This window comes from Rasamsonia emersonii (assembly GCF_000968595.1).
Source record: "Rasamsonia emersonii CBS 393.64 chromosome Unknown ctg1118621760320, whole genome shotgun sequence".
Lineage (NCBI taxonomy): Eukaryota > Fungi > Ascomycota > Eurotiomycetes > Eurotiales > Trichocomaceae > Rasamsonia > Rasamsonia emersonii.
This window is the reverse complement of record NW_013563081.1, coordinates 427-19581: the sequence shown is the minus strand read 5'-3', so window position 1 is coordinate 19581 and position 19155 is coordinate 427. Positions and strand designations below refer to the sequence as shown.

The 19155-nt window shown below is 52.3% G+C and overlaps 7 protein-coding genes across 7 annotated transcripts; 3 read left to right on the top strand and 4 right to left on the bottom strand.

Annotated features, from left to right (window-relative positions):
• Positions 1–718: 718 nt before the first annotated feature.
• T310_5715 (Acetyl-CoA C-acetyltransferase) lies at positions 719–2157 on the top strand (the record flags this gene model as incomplete). Its single annotated transcript, XM_013471410.1, has 3 exons — positions 719–865; positions 939–1883; positions 1957–2157. 3 exons carry the CDS (start codon positions 719–721, stop codon positions 2155–2157), a joined length of 1293 nt encoding a protein of 430 aa, XP_013326864.1.
• A 430-nt stretch (positions 2158–2587) lies between these two features.
• T310_5714 (Zinc transporter (Msc2)) lies at positions 2588–6242 on the bottom strand (the record flags this gene model as incomplete). Its single annotated transcript, XM_013471409.1, has 6 exons — positions 2588–3659; positions 3706–4908; positions 4962–5397; positions 5658–5886; positions 6015–6041; positions 6189–6242. 6 exons carry the CDS (start codon positions 6240–6242, stop codon positions 2588–2590), a joined length of 3021 nt encoding a protein of 1006 aa, XP_013326863.1.
• T310_5713 (Chitobiosyldiphosphodolichol beta-mannosyltransferase) lies at positions 6000–7577 on the top strand (the record flags this gene model as incomplete). The annotated part of the gene is made up of 3 exons (XM_013471408.1): positions 6000–6243; positions 6308–6504; positions 6627–7577. 3 exons carry the CDS (start codon positions 6000–6002, stop codon positions 7575–7577), a joined length of 1392 nt encoding a protein of 463 aa, XP_013326862.1.
• Positions 7578–7894: 317 nt separating this feature from the next.
• Positions 7895–10177, bottom strand: T310_5712 (Uncharacterized protein; the record flags this gene model as incomplete). Its single annotated transcript, XM_013471407.1, has 5 exons — positions 7895–7920; positions 7969–8751; positions 8808–9009; positions 9070–9993; positions 10070–10177. 5 exons carry the CDS (start codon positions 10175–10177, stop codon positions 7895–7897), a joined length of 2043 nt encoding a protein of 680 aa, XP_013326861.1.
• Positions 10178–10536: 359 nt separating this feature from the next.
• T310_5711 (Ubiquitin--protein ligase) lies at positions 10537–11913 on the bottom strand (the record flags this gene model as incomplete). The annotated part of the gene is made up of 5 exons (XM_013471406.1): positions 10537–10561; positions 10598–10654; positions 11280–11505; positions 11585–11677; positions 11757–11913. The coding sequence occupies 5 exons, from the start codon at positions 11911–11913 to the stop codon at positions 10537–10539; spliced, it is 558 nt and encodes a 185-aa protein (XP_013326860.1).
• Positions 11914–12598: 685 nt separating this feature from the next.
• T310_5710 (uncharacterized protein) lies at positions 12599–13772 on the bottom strand (the record flags this gene model as incomplete). The annotated part of the gene is made up of 2 exons (XM_013471405.1): positions 12599–13555; positions 13620–13772. The coding sequence occupies 2 exons, from the start codon at positions 13770–13772 to the stop codon at positions 12599–12601; spliced, it is 1110 nt and encodes a 369-aa protein (XP_013326859.1).
• Positions 13773–14988: 1216 nt separating this feature from the next.
• T310_5709 (Carnitine/acyl carnitine carrier) lies at positions 14989–18870 on the top strand (the record flags this gene model as incomplete). The annotated part of the gene is made up of 13 exons (XM_013471404.1): positions 14989–15246; positions 15302–15350; positions 15407–15423; positions 15489–16102; positions 16273–16292; positions 16462–16499; positions 16706–16831; positions 17317–17325; positions 17395–17537; positions 17669–17697; positions 17772–17885; positions 17967–18261; positions 18315–18870. 13 exons carry the CDS (start codon positions 14989–14991, stop codon positions 18868–18870), a joined length of 2268 nt encoding a protein of 755 aa, XP_013326858.1.
• Positions 18871–19155: the final 285 nt, after the last annotated feature.

Sequence of the window (19155 nt, the reverse complement as noted above, 5' to 3'; positions counted from 1 at the left end):
ATGCTGGAAGGAATCAAGGGAGTCAGAGAGTGACGGTGATGCGGTGGAGAGGCGCAGGCGCTTTCTCTGCCGTTCTGTAATCTGGACCGCCGGTCGTCGCCCGATAATAACGCGCCATGTCCCACGGACCAATCATGGCCCGACACACTGGAACATAGTCCACGTGACCGGAACACGTACTGGGCGGCGAAATTTGCTCAAAAGGGAAAGTGGCGCCTCAATTACATAATCGCTCTGATGAGTCAGATTAAGTTCTACAAATATTGCAAACAATGCAAACAATGCAATTTTCTCGCTGGGTCGGCTCGATAATGGAGGCGATGCATCTCGGTCGCATGTGACGGTCGATACAGCACACAATGCGATATTATCAAGACATGTAAGAGCAATATGCTTTCAGAATCGTTAACATGATCATACCCGTATAAACTCCTAATACTATATACATTGCAAGTCAAGAAAAATCAAGATCAGAGAGCTGTGTATGTGCTGTAGCCCGAGGGACCGACCGCGGAAAGCCGCGGTCCGTCGGCCAGTATCGGGCCAACTTATCAATCAACAATGCGGAGAACATTCCGTCCCTTCGGTCCGCGCCTTGAGATACAGTACATACTACATGTAGTTGTTTAAATTAACATTATCTTTATATTCTTCTCTGTTCACCTCTTTTCCCCTTCACTTTTTGCTCTTGTTTGCTTTTCTACAAGGATATCCCACCATGCACGCTCCTACCAGAGCGACCGCTCGCCTGGCCCTCCACGCCCGCCACCTCCCGTCGCAACGGGCTTTCAGCACCTCCCGTGCTGCGGCCAAGGAAATCCAGGAGGCATACATCCTCAGCGCAGCTCGTACTCCCACTGCAAAGGTATGTGTCCCATTTTTAAATCTCTTAGTAAAGGTGGTAGCTGTGAAAAGAGACTGACAGCTGCGCCATTCAGTTCAATGGCTCCTTTGCCTCCCTCTCGGCTCCCGAGTTGGGCGCCGTCGCCATCAAGGCCGCCATCAGCAAGTCGAATGTTCCTAAAGAAAAGATAACGGACGTTTACATGGGCAACGTTCTCCAGGCCAACATCGGCCAGTCGCCAGCTCGCCAAGCGGCTATCTTCGCGGGCCTGTCCCCTAACGTGGAGGCGGTGACGATCAACAAGGTGTGCGCGTCGGGATTGAAGGCCGTGGTATTGGCGGCCCAGAACATCCAGCTGGGACTGGCAGAAGCCCAGGTGGCCGGAGGAATGGAGAGCATGACCCGCGTGCCCTACTATCTTCCGCGCTCGAGCCAACTGCCACCGTTTGGAGACGTCAAGCTCGAGGACGGTCTGATCAAGGATGGATTGTTGGATGTGTACAACCAGTTTCACATGGGTATCTGTGCCGAGAAGACGGCTGCGAAGTACGGTATCACCCGGGAGGAACAGGATGAGTACGCCATCCAGTCATACCAGCGCGCCCAGCAAGCTTGGAAGGAGAACAAGTTTGCCGATGAGATCGCCCCTGTGACTGTGAAGAGCAAGAAGGGAGAGACGGTCATCTCGCGTGACGAGGGGTATGAGAGCCTGCAGATCGACAAGCTGAAGGCCTTGAAGCCAGCCTTCCTGAAGGATGGCACGGGGACCGTCACAGCCGGAAACGCGTCGACCCTGAATGATGGTGCATCCGCCTTGGTCCTGGGTAGCAGGGACATTGCTCGTCAGTACGGCACGGGCAACAGAGCACTCGCACGGATTGTCGCACATGCAGATGCAGCCCTTGACCCGGTTGATTTCCCTGTGGCGCCAGCCAAGGCTGTGCCGATTGCGTTGGAAAGGGCGGGCATCACAAAGGATCAGGTAGCCGTTTGGGAGTTCAACGAGGCTTTTGCAGCGGTCATCAAGGCCAACGAAAAGGTAACGCCTTACATTCACCTCAAATAAAAAAACAAAAGTGAAACCTTAGGATACGAGAGCTAACACAATGTAGATCCTCGGACTGCAAAACGCCCGCGTCAACCCGCTTGGTGGCGCCATCTCTCTGGGTCACCCTCTCGGCAGCTCCGGATCACGCATTCTGACGACACTGCTTCACCAACTTCAGCCGGGCGAGTACGGTGTCGCAGCCATCTGCAACGGAGGCGGCGCGGCGACAGCCTTGGTTGTGCAGAAACTGGACAGGGTCGAGTAAATTCGGTTGACCCACTGATTAATTGATTAAACGATAAATGCATGAATGAGGAAAAATGAGAATCGAATACCCCCTGGATGCTAGAAATGAGCAGCTCGATATTTTTTCTTTGGATGAAAATGTATGAACTGTGTCTCTGTATATGTATATACATTACATGTACGTCAGATCAGTAGGGAGTCCACAAGGCGATTGATTTATCGCAATTCTCATTGACACAGGAAAAAAAAAGATACAACAAAAAAAAATAATAAATAGGACGGGTATCAATTCGCATCCCGTAGCTGATCCCTGATTTTCATCCGCAACTGATCTTTCATTCCAAGATGTACAGAAAACAAAAAAAAAAGAGGCAAAAGATCCAATATTCACATTTGAATTGATTGGACACACAACATGCCCCTTTCTTCTGATATCCATGCCTCCTCTTCTAAGAACTCTTGGTCCCGGATCCGCACCAACAGCGACCTTCGCCTTCTCGCTCCACTTGAACAACAATATCCATGTTCTTCTCGCGAAGGAAGTCGACCGTTCGCCGTCGGACGTCTTCTAGATCCGCACCTCGAGACGCAATGACGTGAATCACGCCAAGAACGCGCTGACTGTTTGATTTGTGGTCGTGGTCATGATCATGATGATCATGGAGGTGATGATGGTGATCATGATGATCGAGATGTCGATGTTGGCAAAGGTCGTGGCTGTTGGAGTGACCGTGGGAAGGCCCGTGGTCATGGCCATGATCATGTCCTGTTGAGGTTCCGACTGCAGTGTCGTCTAGCCAAAATTTCGGAACCGTATATCCAACAACACCCCTCAGGGTACTGACCCCTGCCAGGGTGTCGCGGAGGTTGTATTCCACGTCGGCCGGCAGAGTTAGAAGCAAGGTTTTCGCGGTGCTGCTGACCAGAGGAACAGCCGACGCAAAGATCAGAATAGCAATGACACACGACGCGATAGGATCAAAGCCAGCCCAACCATAGTAATGAACGAGGATTGTCGAGATCACGACAGCAACCGAGCCCAGAGTGTCCGCGAGAATGTGCAAGAAAATCCCGTGCATGTTTTCATTACCATGAGAGTGACCATGGCCATGACCATGATCGTGGCCGTGCCCATGTCCGCCATGCGAATGGCCATGGTGCCCGTGATCAAACGCCACGATGCCCACAAGATTGACAGCGAGACCTGCAATGCTGACGACCAAGAGTTCCTGGATGCGATGCATCTCGCTACCAGAGAGCAGTCTCTCAACGGCTTCATAGACAATCTCCACGCTGATAATCATGAGGAAGACGCCGTTGGCGAAGCCCGAAAGCGTGTCCACCTTGCCATACCCGTAGGGAAATCTGGTACTAGGGGGCCACTTGCTCATTACAGCGGCACAGAGCCCAACAACAAGGGCGAGGCAGTCAAAAAACATGTGAATACTATCGCTGAGAAGGCCAAGAGATCCTGTAATATAGCCGTAGCAAAGCTGCACGAGCATAAATGCAAAATTGAGACTAACACCAATCAGCACCGGCAGACCAACACAGCGGCTCGACATACCTCATGAAGTAGAAGATTCTACGGGAATCATCTTCTTTCAAAATGCTGTGGATTAGTGGGTAAGACTCTCCGTGTCGGAGCAAAAACTTGGTCACGGCCGAGAGCTCGGCCTCTGAGTGACCGTGGGACGCATGGCCACGTTTGGCATCATCGAAAGTTGCCGCAAAATACGAAAGCACAGCTACAGCGATCCAGGTCAGGCAAAGCACGCGACTGCTCTCGAAGTGCGGTAGGGCGCTGAAGGCAATGACCAAGACGGATGCGGCGACATGACCCAACTTCTGGCGAGTGTGCAGGCTTGACGGAGATGACAACATCAGCGATACCGTAAAACAGGCCGCCGTGATCAAAGTCGAGATAAAGTCAGTGGCTTCAAATGCGTAGAGCGCACCACTGAAAGGGGAGAGCAGCACGGTCAGGGCGGCCAGCAATGCCCCCGAAACCAACGTCAGCTGGATATCCTCGACGGATGCAACTAGAGGGCAGGTTGACACGGCAGAGGTCTGCTGGTTAACGAGAAAGGCTGCGCCATTAGCGACTTTGGCAAGTGAGTCGATCTTCGGTTGGGAGGCAACTGGAACAGCGTCTCGAGCACTAGAAAAAGGAGGCCGGAGAAGGAAAATTGAGGCAAACAAAGCTATGTACCCTCTAAGCGGCTTGGTATCTACCGGTGTGTCATATCCCAGGACATTCAGTACTATGAACGTCGACAGCACAAGCAGTGAGGCCTTTTTATGCCCGAGGCGTTCCCGCGCAGCTCCCATTTTCCCGCTGCGGTCAAATATCGTTGGCAAGCCGACGGCAAAGGTCAAAGTAAACGCAAGAGCCACCATTGGAGCCCCGATGATCATCGCGGCATAGATTGGCAGTCCCAGTGAGACAATTCTTGTCAGAGCTGTTTGTCCAGCCGCCCAACTAAGGTCCAGACTGGACATATCCGGTAGAGCCTGGCCTGCTCGTCTGCGTCGCAGCAAGGACCAAGAACCTATTAACAGCATCGTAGCCGAGACCATGACCATCGTTCTCCACCAGACTGCATCCACCTTAGTTTCGGTTGAATACGTTCGGAACCAAGAGGCTCTTGCCGCTGCGGCCTTGAGCATCCGATATAGCTTGTGCGAGGTGGGCTCTGTGTACAGCCTCGTGTACCACGACAGGGCCACCCATGGCAATACTGTGAGCGTCCCAGTTACAATTTCATAACTATATATCGGTCAGAGAACAGAATACTCAAACGCGACGACCGGTCTACCTACCTCAACGGCACATCGCTCCCAGACGTTTGAAACGGAGTCACAAAACTGGTCGAGGGTCCTGAGCTTCCCAGAAAACCATCTGCAGCCTCATCCGCCTTCGTAGTGGTCGCAGAAGCGTCACCTGGCAGATGACCATCGGATAAAGACGTGTGAGAGTGACTATGGCTGTGGGAAGGGGTACGGTGGTGATGGGCAGCGCTCGCAGCGGTGGGCAACGTCCAGCCCGGCACCTGGCCATTGGTCTGCTCGGAGGGATGATCAGGCTGTGACGGTTCCTGCTGCGACTCTTGTTCACCCGGCGCTGACGTCGCGACGACACTGGGGATCTGGGGAATCTGAGTCCAGCCGCCAGAACGGTTGTGGCCGCGGCGATGGCCACGGCCTTGCGAGGTGACACTCGACATGGTGGACGCAGTCGACATGAGGGCGGGATACCCTGTTGACTTGTCAACAGGACCAGAGAATTGCTCGATCTGATAACGACATCGGTGGGTTTGACTTTGCGGAGGTCAGGGTCTAGAGGCGGCGCGGGGACAAAGTGCTCGGAGGCTCAACACGGAGTGTCGATCACAGCTAGATAGGACGGTAGGAGCCTCGGGCCTAGAACTCGCAACAGGACGGAGCGCGCCGCGCACTGTCAATTGACTGAGAAACGAGCCGGAGTGTCTCGGCGTCAGTACCCCCTTCCTGACACACAGCCAGGCACTCCGGAATCCGCACTCTGCTCGACGGTGGGTGAGAGCCCGCAAAAGAAGTTTCCGTAACTGGGAAGCCTGCCCGAGTCTTCTGTAGCCACAAAAAGGGGCGTCGCGCACGGCCAGTCGATAAGGCCCGCGCGGATCGGAGGATTACCCCTTCCGAGATTGCCAGCGAGAGCTAGCGATAATTGCATCTCCCTTGCAGAGATCGACCTGCGCTGCTCGAGCTATCAAGAATTCTATTCCAGACCATATTGCGTTTGTGCAGGACTGTTGTTCCAGGTGCCAATGACCTGGAAACGATTACCTGACTGTACAATGCGGACCGGACTGTAACGAGATGATCGAGACTTACATCAGCATTGCATTCTGGCTGTCCAGCCTGTTGACAGTCATCATCTTACTTCTCCCGTCGCAGTATGGCTCTCAAGCGGCCCAGAAAGACAGTACGAGTGCGCGCGACAAATCCAAGGTCTCTGTGCAGATCCTTGTTCTGGGAGACATTGGTCGCAGCCCGCGAATGCAGTACCATGCTCTGAGCATTGCGCGACGAGGCGGCTATGTAGATCTTATCGGGTATCATGGTCAGCCAAGGATCCCATTTCTTTTCTCTGTCCTCTGAATAGTGGTTATTAATCTACATTGTAGAGTCCGATCCACACCCAGATATCATATCCAACGAGAGAATATCCATCGTCCCTCTCCCTCCGCACCCTGCCTTCCTACAAACAAGCAACAAACTTCTTTTCCTCCTCTTTGGACCCTTGAAGGTCCTGTTCCAGATCGCCTCCTTATGGAGCTGTCTCGCATATCGCACAAAGCCAGCCAAATGGCTGCTGGTCCAGGTCAGTTCGCCTGCATCTTGTTTGCTCGAGTCCGTTTCGGGAGAAAGGCGGCCCTGCGATGCCCCTATTCCTTCTAATACAACCATGATACCGGCGCTTTTGCTGAGATCTTTTGCTCCCAGAACCCTCCTTCCATTCCGACCCTCGCGATCGCCTCTCTTGTCTGCTTTCTCAGACGCACCAATCTAGTCATCGACTGGCACAATTTCGGGTACTCAATCCTCGCATTGAAACTGGGCGAAAACCACCCTCTAGTGAAGATATCAAAGTGGTATGAAAAGACTTTTTGCTCCACTGCAACGGCACACCTTTGTGTGACCAGGGCAATGGCCTGTGTCTTAAAGTCCCAATTCCCAATCAAGGCCTCTATTTTGCCTCTTCATGATAGGCCTGCCAACCATTTGAAGCCCATTTTGGATGACGAGGAACGGTTAAAGTTCCTTGTCTCCTTGCCGGAGTCAGCCACGGTCAGGTCCTTATTGGAGGCCGGAGATGTTCGCGTTCTCGTCAGCTCAACGTCCTGGACGGCTGATGAGGATTTTTCTGTCTTCATTGATGCTCTCTGTCGATATTCAGAGATTGCTTCCACCAGCAAACCGTCTCTCCCAAAGATTTTGGCCATTATTACTGGCAAAGGGCCCCAAAAAGAAATGTATCTGAAGGAAATCTCTGACCGAGAGAAGGCCGGTAAACTCCAAAAGGTGACCATTAGGACAGCTTGGCTTAGCACCCATGACTATGCCAGGCTTCTCGGTTCCGCGTCGCTGGGCGTGAGCCTGCACACCAGCAGCAGCGGCGTGGATCTGCCAATGAAGGTTGTGGACATGTTCGGGGCCGGTCTCCCAGTGGTCGGATGGAATCGTTTCGAGGCGTGGCCCGAACTTGTCACTGAAGGTGTGAACGGACGAGGATTCGGGAGCTCGCAGGAGCTGGCCGACCATTTAGTTGACCTGTTTGGCAACCCGGCCGAACTCGAGAAGCTTCGTGCTGGTGCTCAAAAGGAGAGCTCTCATCGCTGGGATCAAGAATGGGATCCAGTCGCGGGTAAGCTCTTGGGACTTGTAGAAGCCTGACCCTTGAGAGGAAGAAAATGATAGACTTCTATGTTCACGAATCGCGAAATTTGCCGCCACAGTAAGGACAAGTATCAAAGAATTCGATCACCCTTTCGTATAGGGACAGTGAACCTTTCTCCGACTTCTCTTGCTCTTTCCCGCCGGTATCATCTTTGCCTGCGCCGTTCGCAGCATCGGCCGTAGCCTCTTCCTCTTCCCTGTCGTCGGAGATATCCAAGAACTCCGTTCCGCACAGAGAGCAGAATTTCGAGACGCCAGGCTCCTGAATAGCCAGGAAGGTCATCGCACATCGTACTATTAAGTGCCACCACGAATTAGCTTCCCTCCAGCCAGGCAAAAACTTTGTAGTAGTAAGATATATAGATGATGGTTCGGACCAACAACTTACCGAAAAGATGCCCCGCTGTGCATTGCGCCTCTGGCACAGAGTACCATTCGATTCCGGAACCGCATATCTCGCATTTCTCGAAAATTCTGCCTCCGGGACCGTTAAGCAGCACATCGGCAGACTTGGATGCAATGGTTGGAGCGGAGTCGACAAACGCGGTAGGGGAGCACTTCGATATCTCGTCGCTCAGATCGGTGCCACCACATGAGGTTGATAGTCGTTCGAGAGCTTGCCGCGCGAGGGAGAGCAATTCTTCGTTTCGATGCTCGACGATCGAGCATGCTGCTGCTGCGTAGACGAGTTTTGCAGATCGCAGATCGATACTAATATTCCGTAATCCTTTCTCTTCCGAAGCGGCATGGCTGAGGATAAACCGCAAGATTCCTTCCCGCTGTTTCCGGAAGTGCTCTTCCGTCAAGTTTGGCATCTCCGGTAGTGGGCCGTCCGTTGCGCTGATGTCTGGTGCTGCCGCAGAGAAGACGAGCGTGGTCCGCTCCTCTGCGGCCGTCGTATACTCGACCATATCACCCGGGTGCATGGTGAAGGCCGCCACGATCCAACCGCGATACGTAGCCAGTCCCCAGGTCCGAGCAACTGCTAGACCGCCCAAGTCACGGTCGATATCGAACCGCTCGCGGAAATCCTCGACTTGCTTCTTCCATTCAGGATGAAGGATCTGTCCTTCTTGGAGCGTTGAGCAGGGAGACGCCTCTGCCCAGGCTCCGACTGTGCTCAAGTGCAGAGTATCTGGTTTGCCGTTCTTGTCGTTTACGACAGTGATTGCTGTATCTGTTTGTTAGTAAAAAAAAAAGGCGGAATGAGTGCAAGGGTAAACTCACAACTTATCGGCTCCCAGTATCGAGAATGATCTTTTTGACTGACACTGTCTGCGCCATCGCCTCTGTCGTCTGAGAACAGCCGCTGAGAGAATGCGACGCCCTTGTTTTGTGTGTCTTTGCCTGTGTACACCTCTTCTGACAGAGTCAGTATGGCTCGTCCAACGAAAATACCGGCGGCCAAGACGATCGAAGAAGATTGTTCCTGAAACAAGTTAATTTAGTCCAGCAATTAATGGATTGAAAGAGAGAGGTCATCACATACGTCGAACACCCACTGAAGTGGTCCCGTGAAATTGACATCTTCGAGCTTGCAACCGGGTACAGAGAACTCGGCCCTGTCAGCAATGCGCACTTCAACACGATCACCTGACACGGAACGCGCATCCAAGTCTATGAGCTTGAGTTTAGAGCCATAGATCGCTCCGACAATTGCTCTCGATGATAATGCATCCTTGTCTCCATAGGATGACTGGCGGATCCATGGCCCACACGAAATGTGACACACTCGAGCTCTAGACTTCATTTCCTTGGCAAACAACGATCCGCCTGCGATCATGGGAAATTTCCCAACAGGGTCATGAATTGAGATATGTGAGAGGGCCTCGATGGTGTAGGGGCTTCCAGAAGCTGATTTCCCCTGCCGACGCTTGATCTCAAGGATGATAAAATCATTATCATCGTTGGTAACTGCAAGCAAGTACCGACCCCAGCGCTGTTCTAGCGATAAAATGGCATCGTCGGATGCGCCGGCTCCCTCCGTCAACGCAGGGTCTTTGAGCGGCGGGCACCACGCAAACGAGCGGATTCGCTTCTTGCGAAGCTTGAGTCCCGGGTCAGCGATGGACTGCGACGAGAAGTACTGCGCAAGGGCATTGGACGCAATCGCGACTCGAGTCCATTTCCCCTGCGGCCCGACAGGTTCGTAGAAAGACAGGACCAAATTGGAGGTCAGGACACCCAGGAGACAGCGTCGGTGCTTAGCCAATCCTGGCGGCGACCACGAGAGAGCCGCGACCGTACTGATGGACTGTTCGGCTCCAACCGAGAAGTGATCGCGAGTCTGTGGCCAGGTCATTTCCCACTCCTTGTTGGTGAACATATTCACGCGGACGCGCGTGAACAGCCACGGGCTCGGCTTCCCCGTAGACTGCGCAGTGCCTGCACTACGACTTGTAATATTAGGGGTCTGTTGGCAGAAGTCAGCGGCGTTCTTTTCTACTTTATCATCATCAAGGTGTCTGTTGTTATTAGGATGTACTTACTAGGAAGTGGACATTCTCTCCCGCCGCGACAGCCAGCTCGCCGTCCGCGGACCACGCCAGGCAGGAATAGCAAGATGGAAACAATTGAAGCTCGACCGGTTCAGCCATTGTGAATTTACGTGAGAAAAGTCCACATCCTGAAAGTGCACAAATATCCGACAGACTGGTCCAGAGTTGTTGTGTTTGTCGAGGCGGCAGAAAACACTCTGAAAGTATACTCTGGAGTATACAGCAAAAAAGGCTTGGCGTCGTTTTCTATCCGCATCTGGTCATTCACTGGTTGCAAAGGGCCTATTGATGCTAGTCAACAATAGTGCAGAATGAATTCTAATCCAATAGCCACTATTCGTAGATTTCCCTTTTCCTTTAGGAATTAGTATAATTTTTTCTGATTCGCTCGATTTACAATAGTTTCAAGACCCTACTGTCAGATAATATAGGATCCAAATGGACCTCGATATCACTAACTACCCCTTTTGGCCGGATTCTTGCCTAGCCTTGCTTACAATATTACCATTATTCACTTACAGCATACCAGCCGGTCTACCTACAGGTGACCATAAAGAAAGATGCCGGAGCTTAGATCTGAGTTACGTATGACAGTGCTGGGGTCGAGTGCAGCAAGACCGCCAGACCATATCTCCCCAACGCTACGGAAATGAAAGCATGGAATTGGGATTGGAAATAACTAAAACTTAAGAATGTATGTCTAGCCAGAAAGCCTTCAGATGTTAAATAATTCGGGATTGAAAATGTCAAGAGATTCAACGAAAAAGCACCAGTTGTTAGATGCAAGATATGAAACAGGCCCTAAGATAACTGAAGTCCTAGCTGCAGTGCGAAAAGCCAAGCAGTAACGCCATTCCAGCTCAAGAACGAGACAGGTGAAGTAGCGGGGAAAAAAAAGAAAGCAAGCAAGCAAACACATCAGTAGGCATCAGTCATGAAATAAAGAGGGCAACGCAGACGCCTCCATAGACCAGAAAGATGCAAAATCAAATACCGAACACTCCGTCCTCGATGGGAATGCACCCAATGCGACCTTTCCCCGTCACAGCTCCGAGATTGCCCAGCTGCTGTCATGGCACATCCCAAACATGCTCGGGTGAGTCAAACCATGGCGAGACATCGATGAATTTCTACTACCAACGCCGTATCTCTTTCTGCCAGAAAGCCGCATTAATCCTCTCCCAGACTCTCTCGGACACACTTCCTCACGCGTCTCTTGAATTCCTTAGGGTCCTCTCGCCACAGACGGGCAGCTTCGACATTCGCAGGACTCTCATCGTTGGGGCTGGAAAGCATGGAGATGACGGAAATAAGGATAGTCTCTGGCGTCTGCACTGGCGACCAACGCTCCGCAGCCGACTCATAGCCGTACTTGTCTTCTTCCGGGGGGTGAAGAATCGAGATGCAGACTTCGCCGTTAGGATAGACTGTATGTGCAGAACGCAGGTTAGTTTCCCAAAGTACAATCGACGGGAGAAAACCGGGATATGGGGGTAGTTCACGTACTGTTGGGGTGAAAGATGGGCGTCTCAAATTTCATCTTGGGAGGCATGTGAGGGTACTCCGGTGGGAAGGAGAGGCGGGCACGGAAAAAACCACCTATACGAGTAAATCAACGGCCCGTTAGCATATGCATCCTGTGAGAGAGTGATAGTCGCCGACGGGGTGTAATGCATACCGCCATAGTACTTGCACTCATCCGAGATCATGAGCATGACCTCCCACTCGAAGATGTTGTTGTCCACCAGGCCACAGCTGATCCCCGGAATATCCTTAGCCGACTGCATCTGCTGCAGTTGGCGGGTCAGCATACGCCCGGCCGGCGTTGACGCCATTTTGATCAAGAGCTCGCAGGAGGGGTTGTGATGTGGCGGAGAGACTGAGATTCAAGAGTGTGAAGAGTGAGCGTTCTTCAGGCCTCCGTGATCTTACAGATCGACGGCTACGAGCGGATAGGCTCTGGATAAATGAGATGGTAGAAGGAACAAGAGAGCGCGCCGGAGGTAGCAAAGGCAGGTCGGTGGTGACTGCTAGCGGTGGTGGTGATAGTAGTGACTGCCGCGGGGTCTCTTCCGAGCGTTGAGACCGGAAGCGTCTCGTTCGCTTTTTGCCCACCGCCACCGCCCCGTGAGGTGATCAGCCGCCACCGCCAGTCCAGGCGATCATCATCATCCACGATGGCATTTTGAGATCGGCCCGCCCGAGCGGAAATGCGGGATGACGTTTGTGCCCGCGATTTTTTCCATATATACAGAGCTTAGGCATGCGAAAACATTATTACGAAATCAAATCTGCTGAACCGTATGTCATATATACCGATATATACTATCTACCTGTCAAGTTACTACAAAGACCGACAGGAACAGAATGGGAACCTCTTGATAAACAGAAAGCCGAAAATTCCAGCGTATCATCTCCATGAGCGGAACCTTCACCCACCTTCTGCCGGTCTTCGACCAGAGAAGAATCGCCAAAGTTCAGGTCCCAGACGGCATGCTTAAGCACTAAGTGGGTACCAGTTTACATGGAGGCAAAAGTCTTGTTGACGGCATCTCCCAGGAGGAAGTACGCCTCGAGGCCCAGGATGAAGCTAAACACTAGAGCCACGGCAGCCACCATCAAGAAGACTTTGCCCACCACCTTCACAAAACGCACCCGGGAAGCCCAGTCGAAAGACCGCCAGGCATCGACGATTCCGATCTTGCCCGCACCACCCACAATCTCCGGGGTGACTTTACCGCCAAATGTACGGTCAAAGGGTACGATCGTCTCGTCATCTTCAGGCAGCATCGAAGCCGCGACACGGATGAAGGTCACATGCGCTGGCATGTCAACCAGCAGGTATAGGACCAGGTTGAGGGCAGCAACACCCAGGGTTCCTGCGACGACATTTGTTGGAGGAAGCTCGTCCGAGGGCACTGCCGGGTTCACCGCGCCGCCATTCTTGAGGACTTTCGTGGAGTAGCCAACGATCAAGGGGATGAACATGGTGAACTGAGAAGCGAGGGAGCGGAGGGCGGCCACCGGGGCAATCTTGATCCAGGTTTTACGACCAGGGATACGCTGGAAGAAGCGTTTGGTGGACGGCTCAGAGATGACAATATGAACCCATGCCATCGTCAAGTTGGCGAGGACGATCTCCGCCACAAACCTTGCGATGACATGACTGACAAAGAAGCCACCTAGAATTGCAGACAGTGGAGATGTAATGAGTCTGGTGGCCACCCTGGTCAGCAGGTACATGCGTAGGCCACGTAGCTGAGACCAACGGCCGGCGCGGGCACGCAAATGGGCGATGGTAGTCCGCAACGAGCTGGTAATGGGCTTGGATTGCGGAGCTGGAACCTCGGGGTCATTCTCATCATCATCGTCAGACTTAGGAGCATTGACATCCGCATCGATACGGACGTAGACGTCGGGGTTAGGATCCTCGATAGCAGCGAGCGTCGCCACGACCTTTCCAAAAGTGTAATCGATCTAGAAATCCCAGGTATGAAGTTAGGACAGTGAAAAGGATCAAGCACAGCACGAGAACACATACGTAAGAGCAGATAAGGAACATCAGAAGAGCCGTCAAAATGACGACAGTGAAACCCAAGGCTGGAAAGGGGCGATCAGGCTGGTCGGGGTCGGAGGGCTTCTCCTCCAGACCCCGCCGAACGAGATGGTAAGTGACAGAGCTCAGGGTCGACATGATGATCCTGGCTCCCTCATCCAATGCAAGATAACGGAAATATGAAAAATTTAGGGAAAGAGAGGATATGGATAGAGATCAGGGCGGGGTTGTTGCAAGTTAAAGAGGCTCTTGCGGCTAGGCAGCTCCGTATGTCTGCGGCTGAGTCGTACACGGATGCCCCGGATGGGTTGGTAAGCAGAGAGGCGCCTGGTCCGGTCCCAGTGCAACCATCTCAATTTCTCAAGCCAAGGCTTATTTATTATCTGCTTATTGCAACTCCAAATATTTTCTTCAGCAGATATCTAGGTAAGTCTCGCACCGTTGTACAGCAAATGCAATGATGGCAGCATTGGTGCTGAACAATTACCTCCAGTACTCCGTAGATGCTAGTAACGGCCGGAGGCTATTTTTATCCATTGCGTAGCCCCTTTCTGCCTCGCCGTCGCCGACCTTCCGACTAATAGTAACTCTAGCCTTATCTTTGCCATCACGAACCGGTTTATCTCTCTGCTCCTGCCTTGGCATTGCGTTTTCGGTTGTACTGAATCCACGCAAGAAAGGGAAACAGCAAACTGGAATTAAATAAAATTGATTCCTAGGCAATTCGACAATGGGATCGGATCCGGATACGTAGACATTCGACTGGCGTCGAGAGAAAGTGTCTCTAAGGCGAGGAAGTTTTGATTTTTATTTTTTGAAAAAGGCATTTCGTGGAACGCGGAGAAACGCCTGGAGTTCCCCGCACCCGTGATAAATCGTCGACGCGGATTGCACGAGCACTCCGGACGGAGTCTCTGATCCCACTCCCGGATTTATGGAACCCCTTCCAAGAAATCACAAGCGTCAGATCAGATGCAGCGTCGTATCCAGTCATCGACAGCACTCGCACTAATGAGCTGATGTGTTCGCTCATCTTCCTTTCGACCTGTGCTGGTCCCGTCGGACCGAGTGGACGGGCGGCCTCCCCGGCCAACGTTCTCCTTGCGCCGAGCCGAGGTCCATTGCCCTGGTTGGCTGCCCGTGAGCTCGCGGTCAGCATTCGGGCAAGGATACGGACGCGACAGTCCCACGCCCGTCTTCAATTAAATAATTCTACGTCCGCTTGCTGAAAATTCTCCCTCTCATAGACTGATATCCATTATAGAGCTTCGAGACGTTCCTAGACCTTCTCCTCCCTCCGTCCTCCGTCTCGCTGACGCTCACCGTGGGAAACTCCTTCCCCTCCTCCCCCACCATGTCGTCCAGTTCCACTGTCACGGCCAACCCACAAGAGGTCAAAGATGAAGTTGCTGTTACGGAGACCGCTCCCGTGTCGCAGACCCTTGCCCAAGTGCGCTCGTTCATAGCAGGCGGTGTCGGCGGCGTCTGTGCAGTGATTGTCGGCCATCCGTTCGATCTGGTCAAGGTCCGCATGCAGACGGCAGAGAAGGGTGTCTACACGGGTGCAATTGATGTTGTTAAGAAGACTGTGGCTCGTGAAGGACTGGCCAAGGTATGGGGTTCCTGCCTGGAAAATGGACGCCATGTATGGCGCTGACTGAGGACAGGGGCTTTATGCAGGAGTGTCAGCGCCCTTGGCTGGGGTGACTCCAATGTGTAAGTTGACAGTCTCTGCTGCTGTAAAACAATAACTAACAAATTCTTATTTTCAGTTGCTGTGAGCTTCTGGGTATGTCCATGCGACCGTCTTTCTACGCTCCTGCTTCGCACCCTCGCTGTTCTAACCTCTCCTAGGGTTACGACTTGGGCAAGACCCTTGTCAGCACTCTGTCGACGGTCCCAGTCAAGAATGATGTCCCCCAATACTCCATCGCCCAGATCTCCGCCGCCGGCGCCTTTTCTGCAGTCCCAATGACGTTGATCACGGCCCCATTCGAGCGAGTGAAAGTGCTGCTGCAGATTCAGGGCCAGAATCCTCCCCCGCCCGGTCAGAAGCCCAAGTACTCTGGTGGTCTGGACGTCGTGCGGCAGTTGTATAAGGAAGGTGGAATTCGCAGTGTGTTCCGTGGCAGTGCCATGACACTGGCTCGAGACAGCCCGGGCTCTGCGGCGTACTTTGCCGCATATGAGTACATCAAGCGCAGCCTGACGCCCAAGGACGCCGACGGGAACGTCACTGGCGACCTGTCGCTGACAGCGGTTCTGACCGCAGGCGGTGCGGCCGGCGTTGCCATGTGGATTCCCGTGTTCCCAGTCGATACGGTGAAGTCGCGGATGCAGAGTGCGGATGGACGACCGACAATTGGCGGAACGATTCGCTCTATATACAGCAACGGAGGGTTCAAGGCGTTTTTCCCTGGATTCGGACCTGCTCTGGCAAGAGCGGTGCCTGCGAACGCGGCCACTTTGTATGTCCTGTCCTTTTCCCTGCTGTTGATGGTATGCGTCCCAGCTAACACCGCTATCCAGCCTGGGAGTCGAATTAGCCCATAAAGCGATGAACAAAATTTTCGGCTCTTGATGATGCAACATCATGATATGGATATGAAGAGTCTGGTATTACTCTGTCGGTTTATAGAGTACATGCACTAGACGGGGGTTTGTTTTTATCGTTGATATTCCCAATGCTGTTCTGTTACATGGATTCGTGATACCAGTATATCCGCACTGTGGAGTTAAGCGATCTGTTTATTTGCCTGGTTCCGGACTCGTCTGAGCGGAATGTCTAAGGATATTGTGAATATTATTCCCGATATCTCATTTCTAGGCGGGATTTATCCTATATTCCTCGCCATACACTTGCACGTATGTAACTGCTTTTATATATTTCGTACGGCAGAACCGCTTTGGGGGAATCGAGCAGCTGTCTATGACGGAAGGACTGCACAAAATAATCATGTGTGCCTTTTTTTTCGCCTTTGTCCTTTTGTCCCAAGCTAGGCTGAAAGGAAGAGTAATGTTGCTCCCCACTTGCATGTGATTTTGCATGTGAATGTCACTCCTTCGGCCAGGGGACCGCTCGTTATCTTCGGAATACAAAATCAGGAAATCAAGAGCGATGGAGGAACGAAAAAGAAAAAGAAAGAAAGAAAGAAAGGGAAATTATCCATTTATTGATTAGGCAGACTTGTTCTACTGTAAGTATGACCCGACAGTACATGTACTTGCCTACCTTGGAAGTAGGCTATCGGCGGGGAGCCTATCCCAGACTCTTAGCGATTGGACCTCGACACGATCTCTCTTTCGACCTTGTCAATCCGTTAACCGCTGGCCAGAGAATCCCGCAGATCCCAACGTTCATTCACAATCCTTATTGATCCGGGTTGTCCTCCGGATTCTTGTTTCTCAAATCTCCACCAACCTGTGCCGGATATCTCTCCGAGTCCCTGACGGACGTGTTTCTACTAGCGGATTCGTCTTCACTGCTAGTCCTAGCTGCCGTACCCCAGCTCACTAAGATGGAAGCAATGCTCGCGCTGGATTGCAGAACGACCACGATGGGACGGATTCGATGGTACTTGAAGTCGATCAGTGTGAATTTCTTGATGCTCAAATATCGAAGGATACCATACCTGCTGACGAATGACCACAATATATGCGAGCAACTAACTAGCCAATTTAGCTAGCTAAGGTAAGCATAAATGAGACTAGTTTAGTTAATGCTTAAATGCTTAAATGTTGACATGGATTTCGATAGCAGGTGACGGCAACGGCCCATCCGAACCGATACGATCATACGCGAGCTCCAAGCGAGCAGACGAAACAATATCCACCGGCAGACCAGCAACATACTCCGTACGGGCCTGGCAAACAAACAAGCGTGGTCGGGATTTCCTTAGCCATGTAAGTATGCGCTTGTTCAACCCCCCACGGGGTTCTCTTTCCCGACCCCAGGAATCTGGGGTAGGTGAAACGACATGTCTATTTCTTGTTCCCCACGATGGAAAGCTACATATCTCTATAAACCGGCCTAGAGCTTCCTGGAGAAGAGACGGTGAACGCAGTACGTCTCGGATTCTCTCTTCCTTTCTTTTTTCCCTCCTGCTTCCTCACTCAGGACATTACTTGTTTCGAAAGTGATTGCCCCTCATATCGAGAAATTCGAGAGGATGGGTCTTCAAGGCACGGCACTGTGTCTGTTCGTGACCGTAGCGTGCGGCCTGCAGTATCTGCTGTACGGATACGATCAAGGTAAGAAACAGAGAAGAAGAATACATGCAATTGCAAATGCAGAACCAAGACAAAAATGAAGCTAACGACTTCTCTGTCCAGGTTTCATGTCCGGCGTGCTCATCGCGGACGACTTCCTTGCCACCATGGACCAGCCATCAACTTTCATGCAGGGCTTGATGGCCAGCATCTACGACATGGGATGCTTCTTCGGCTGTGCAGTCAGCATGGTCTTCAGTCAGAAGCTCGGGCGAAGATACCCCATCGTTGTCGGGACTATCGTCGTCGTTGCGGGGGCCGTCATCCAGACCGCGTCGTATGGGAGGCCACAGTTTATCGTGGGCCGGATAGTGTCCGGTCTGGGGACGGGGCTGAATACCTCGATTATTCCAATCTGGTAATTTGGAATTTCTTTTTGGCCGGGACACACCTGACTGACTCCGTGTTCAGGCAGGCTGAAACCCTCCCAGCGAGAAAACGTGAGAGATTCGGCACCCTTCAATATCTACTCGTCTGCACTGGGGCCTCTGTATCGTACTGGATGAACTATGCGCTGTCGTATGCCGGTGGGCAATTCGAGTGGCGGTTCGCAATCGCAGCCCAACTGGTCTTTGCTGTCATGTTACTCGCCATTATCCCCTTCATGCCGGAATCCCCCCGGTGGCTCATCATGCAGGACCGTAACGAGGAAGCTATCCACATCGTGAAGCGCATGCACGGCGTGACCAACGACGACGATGAGGAGGTCCAGACAGAGCTGAAGCTGATCCACCAGGCCCTCGAACTGGAGATGATGGCTGGCGCCAGCGGTTTCTGGGATCTGTTCAAGATGGGAGACACGCAGAACCTACGCCGGATCATACTCGGCTGGTGGATGATGGCCATGGTTATGTGGTCGGGCGTTTGTTCGATTGGATACTACATCTCGTATCTGTTCGAGACCAGTGTCGGGCTGAGCCACAATCTCTCCTTGCTGCTGTCGGGATTCAACGGGTTGTGTAAATGAAGTCACCTTGATTAAACCTGCAATCTTTCTCTTTGTCGCGAATCCTGACAGTCTCTTCGCAGGGTACCTGGCTTCTGCCATCATTCCCTTCTTCATCGTACACAGAATAGGCAAGAGGTGGAGCATGATGATCGGCGCATTCGGCATGGGATGCTGCTTCCTGACGATGTCTCTGACAATTCGGGATGGCGGCTTTGGCGCTTCGATTGTCTGTGTCGTTGCATTCTTCCTGGTAAGCTGTGTAATATAAAAGCTAACTGACGACCTGTACTGACAACTCATTCC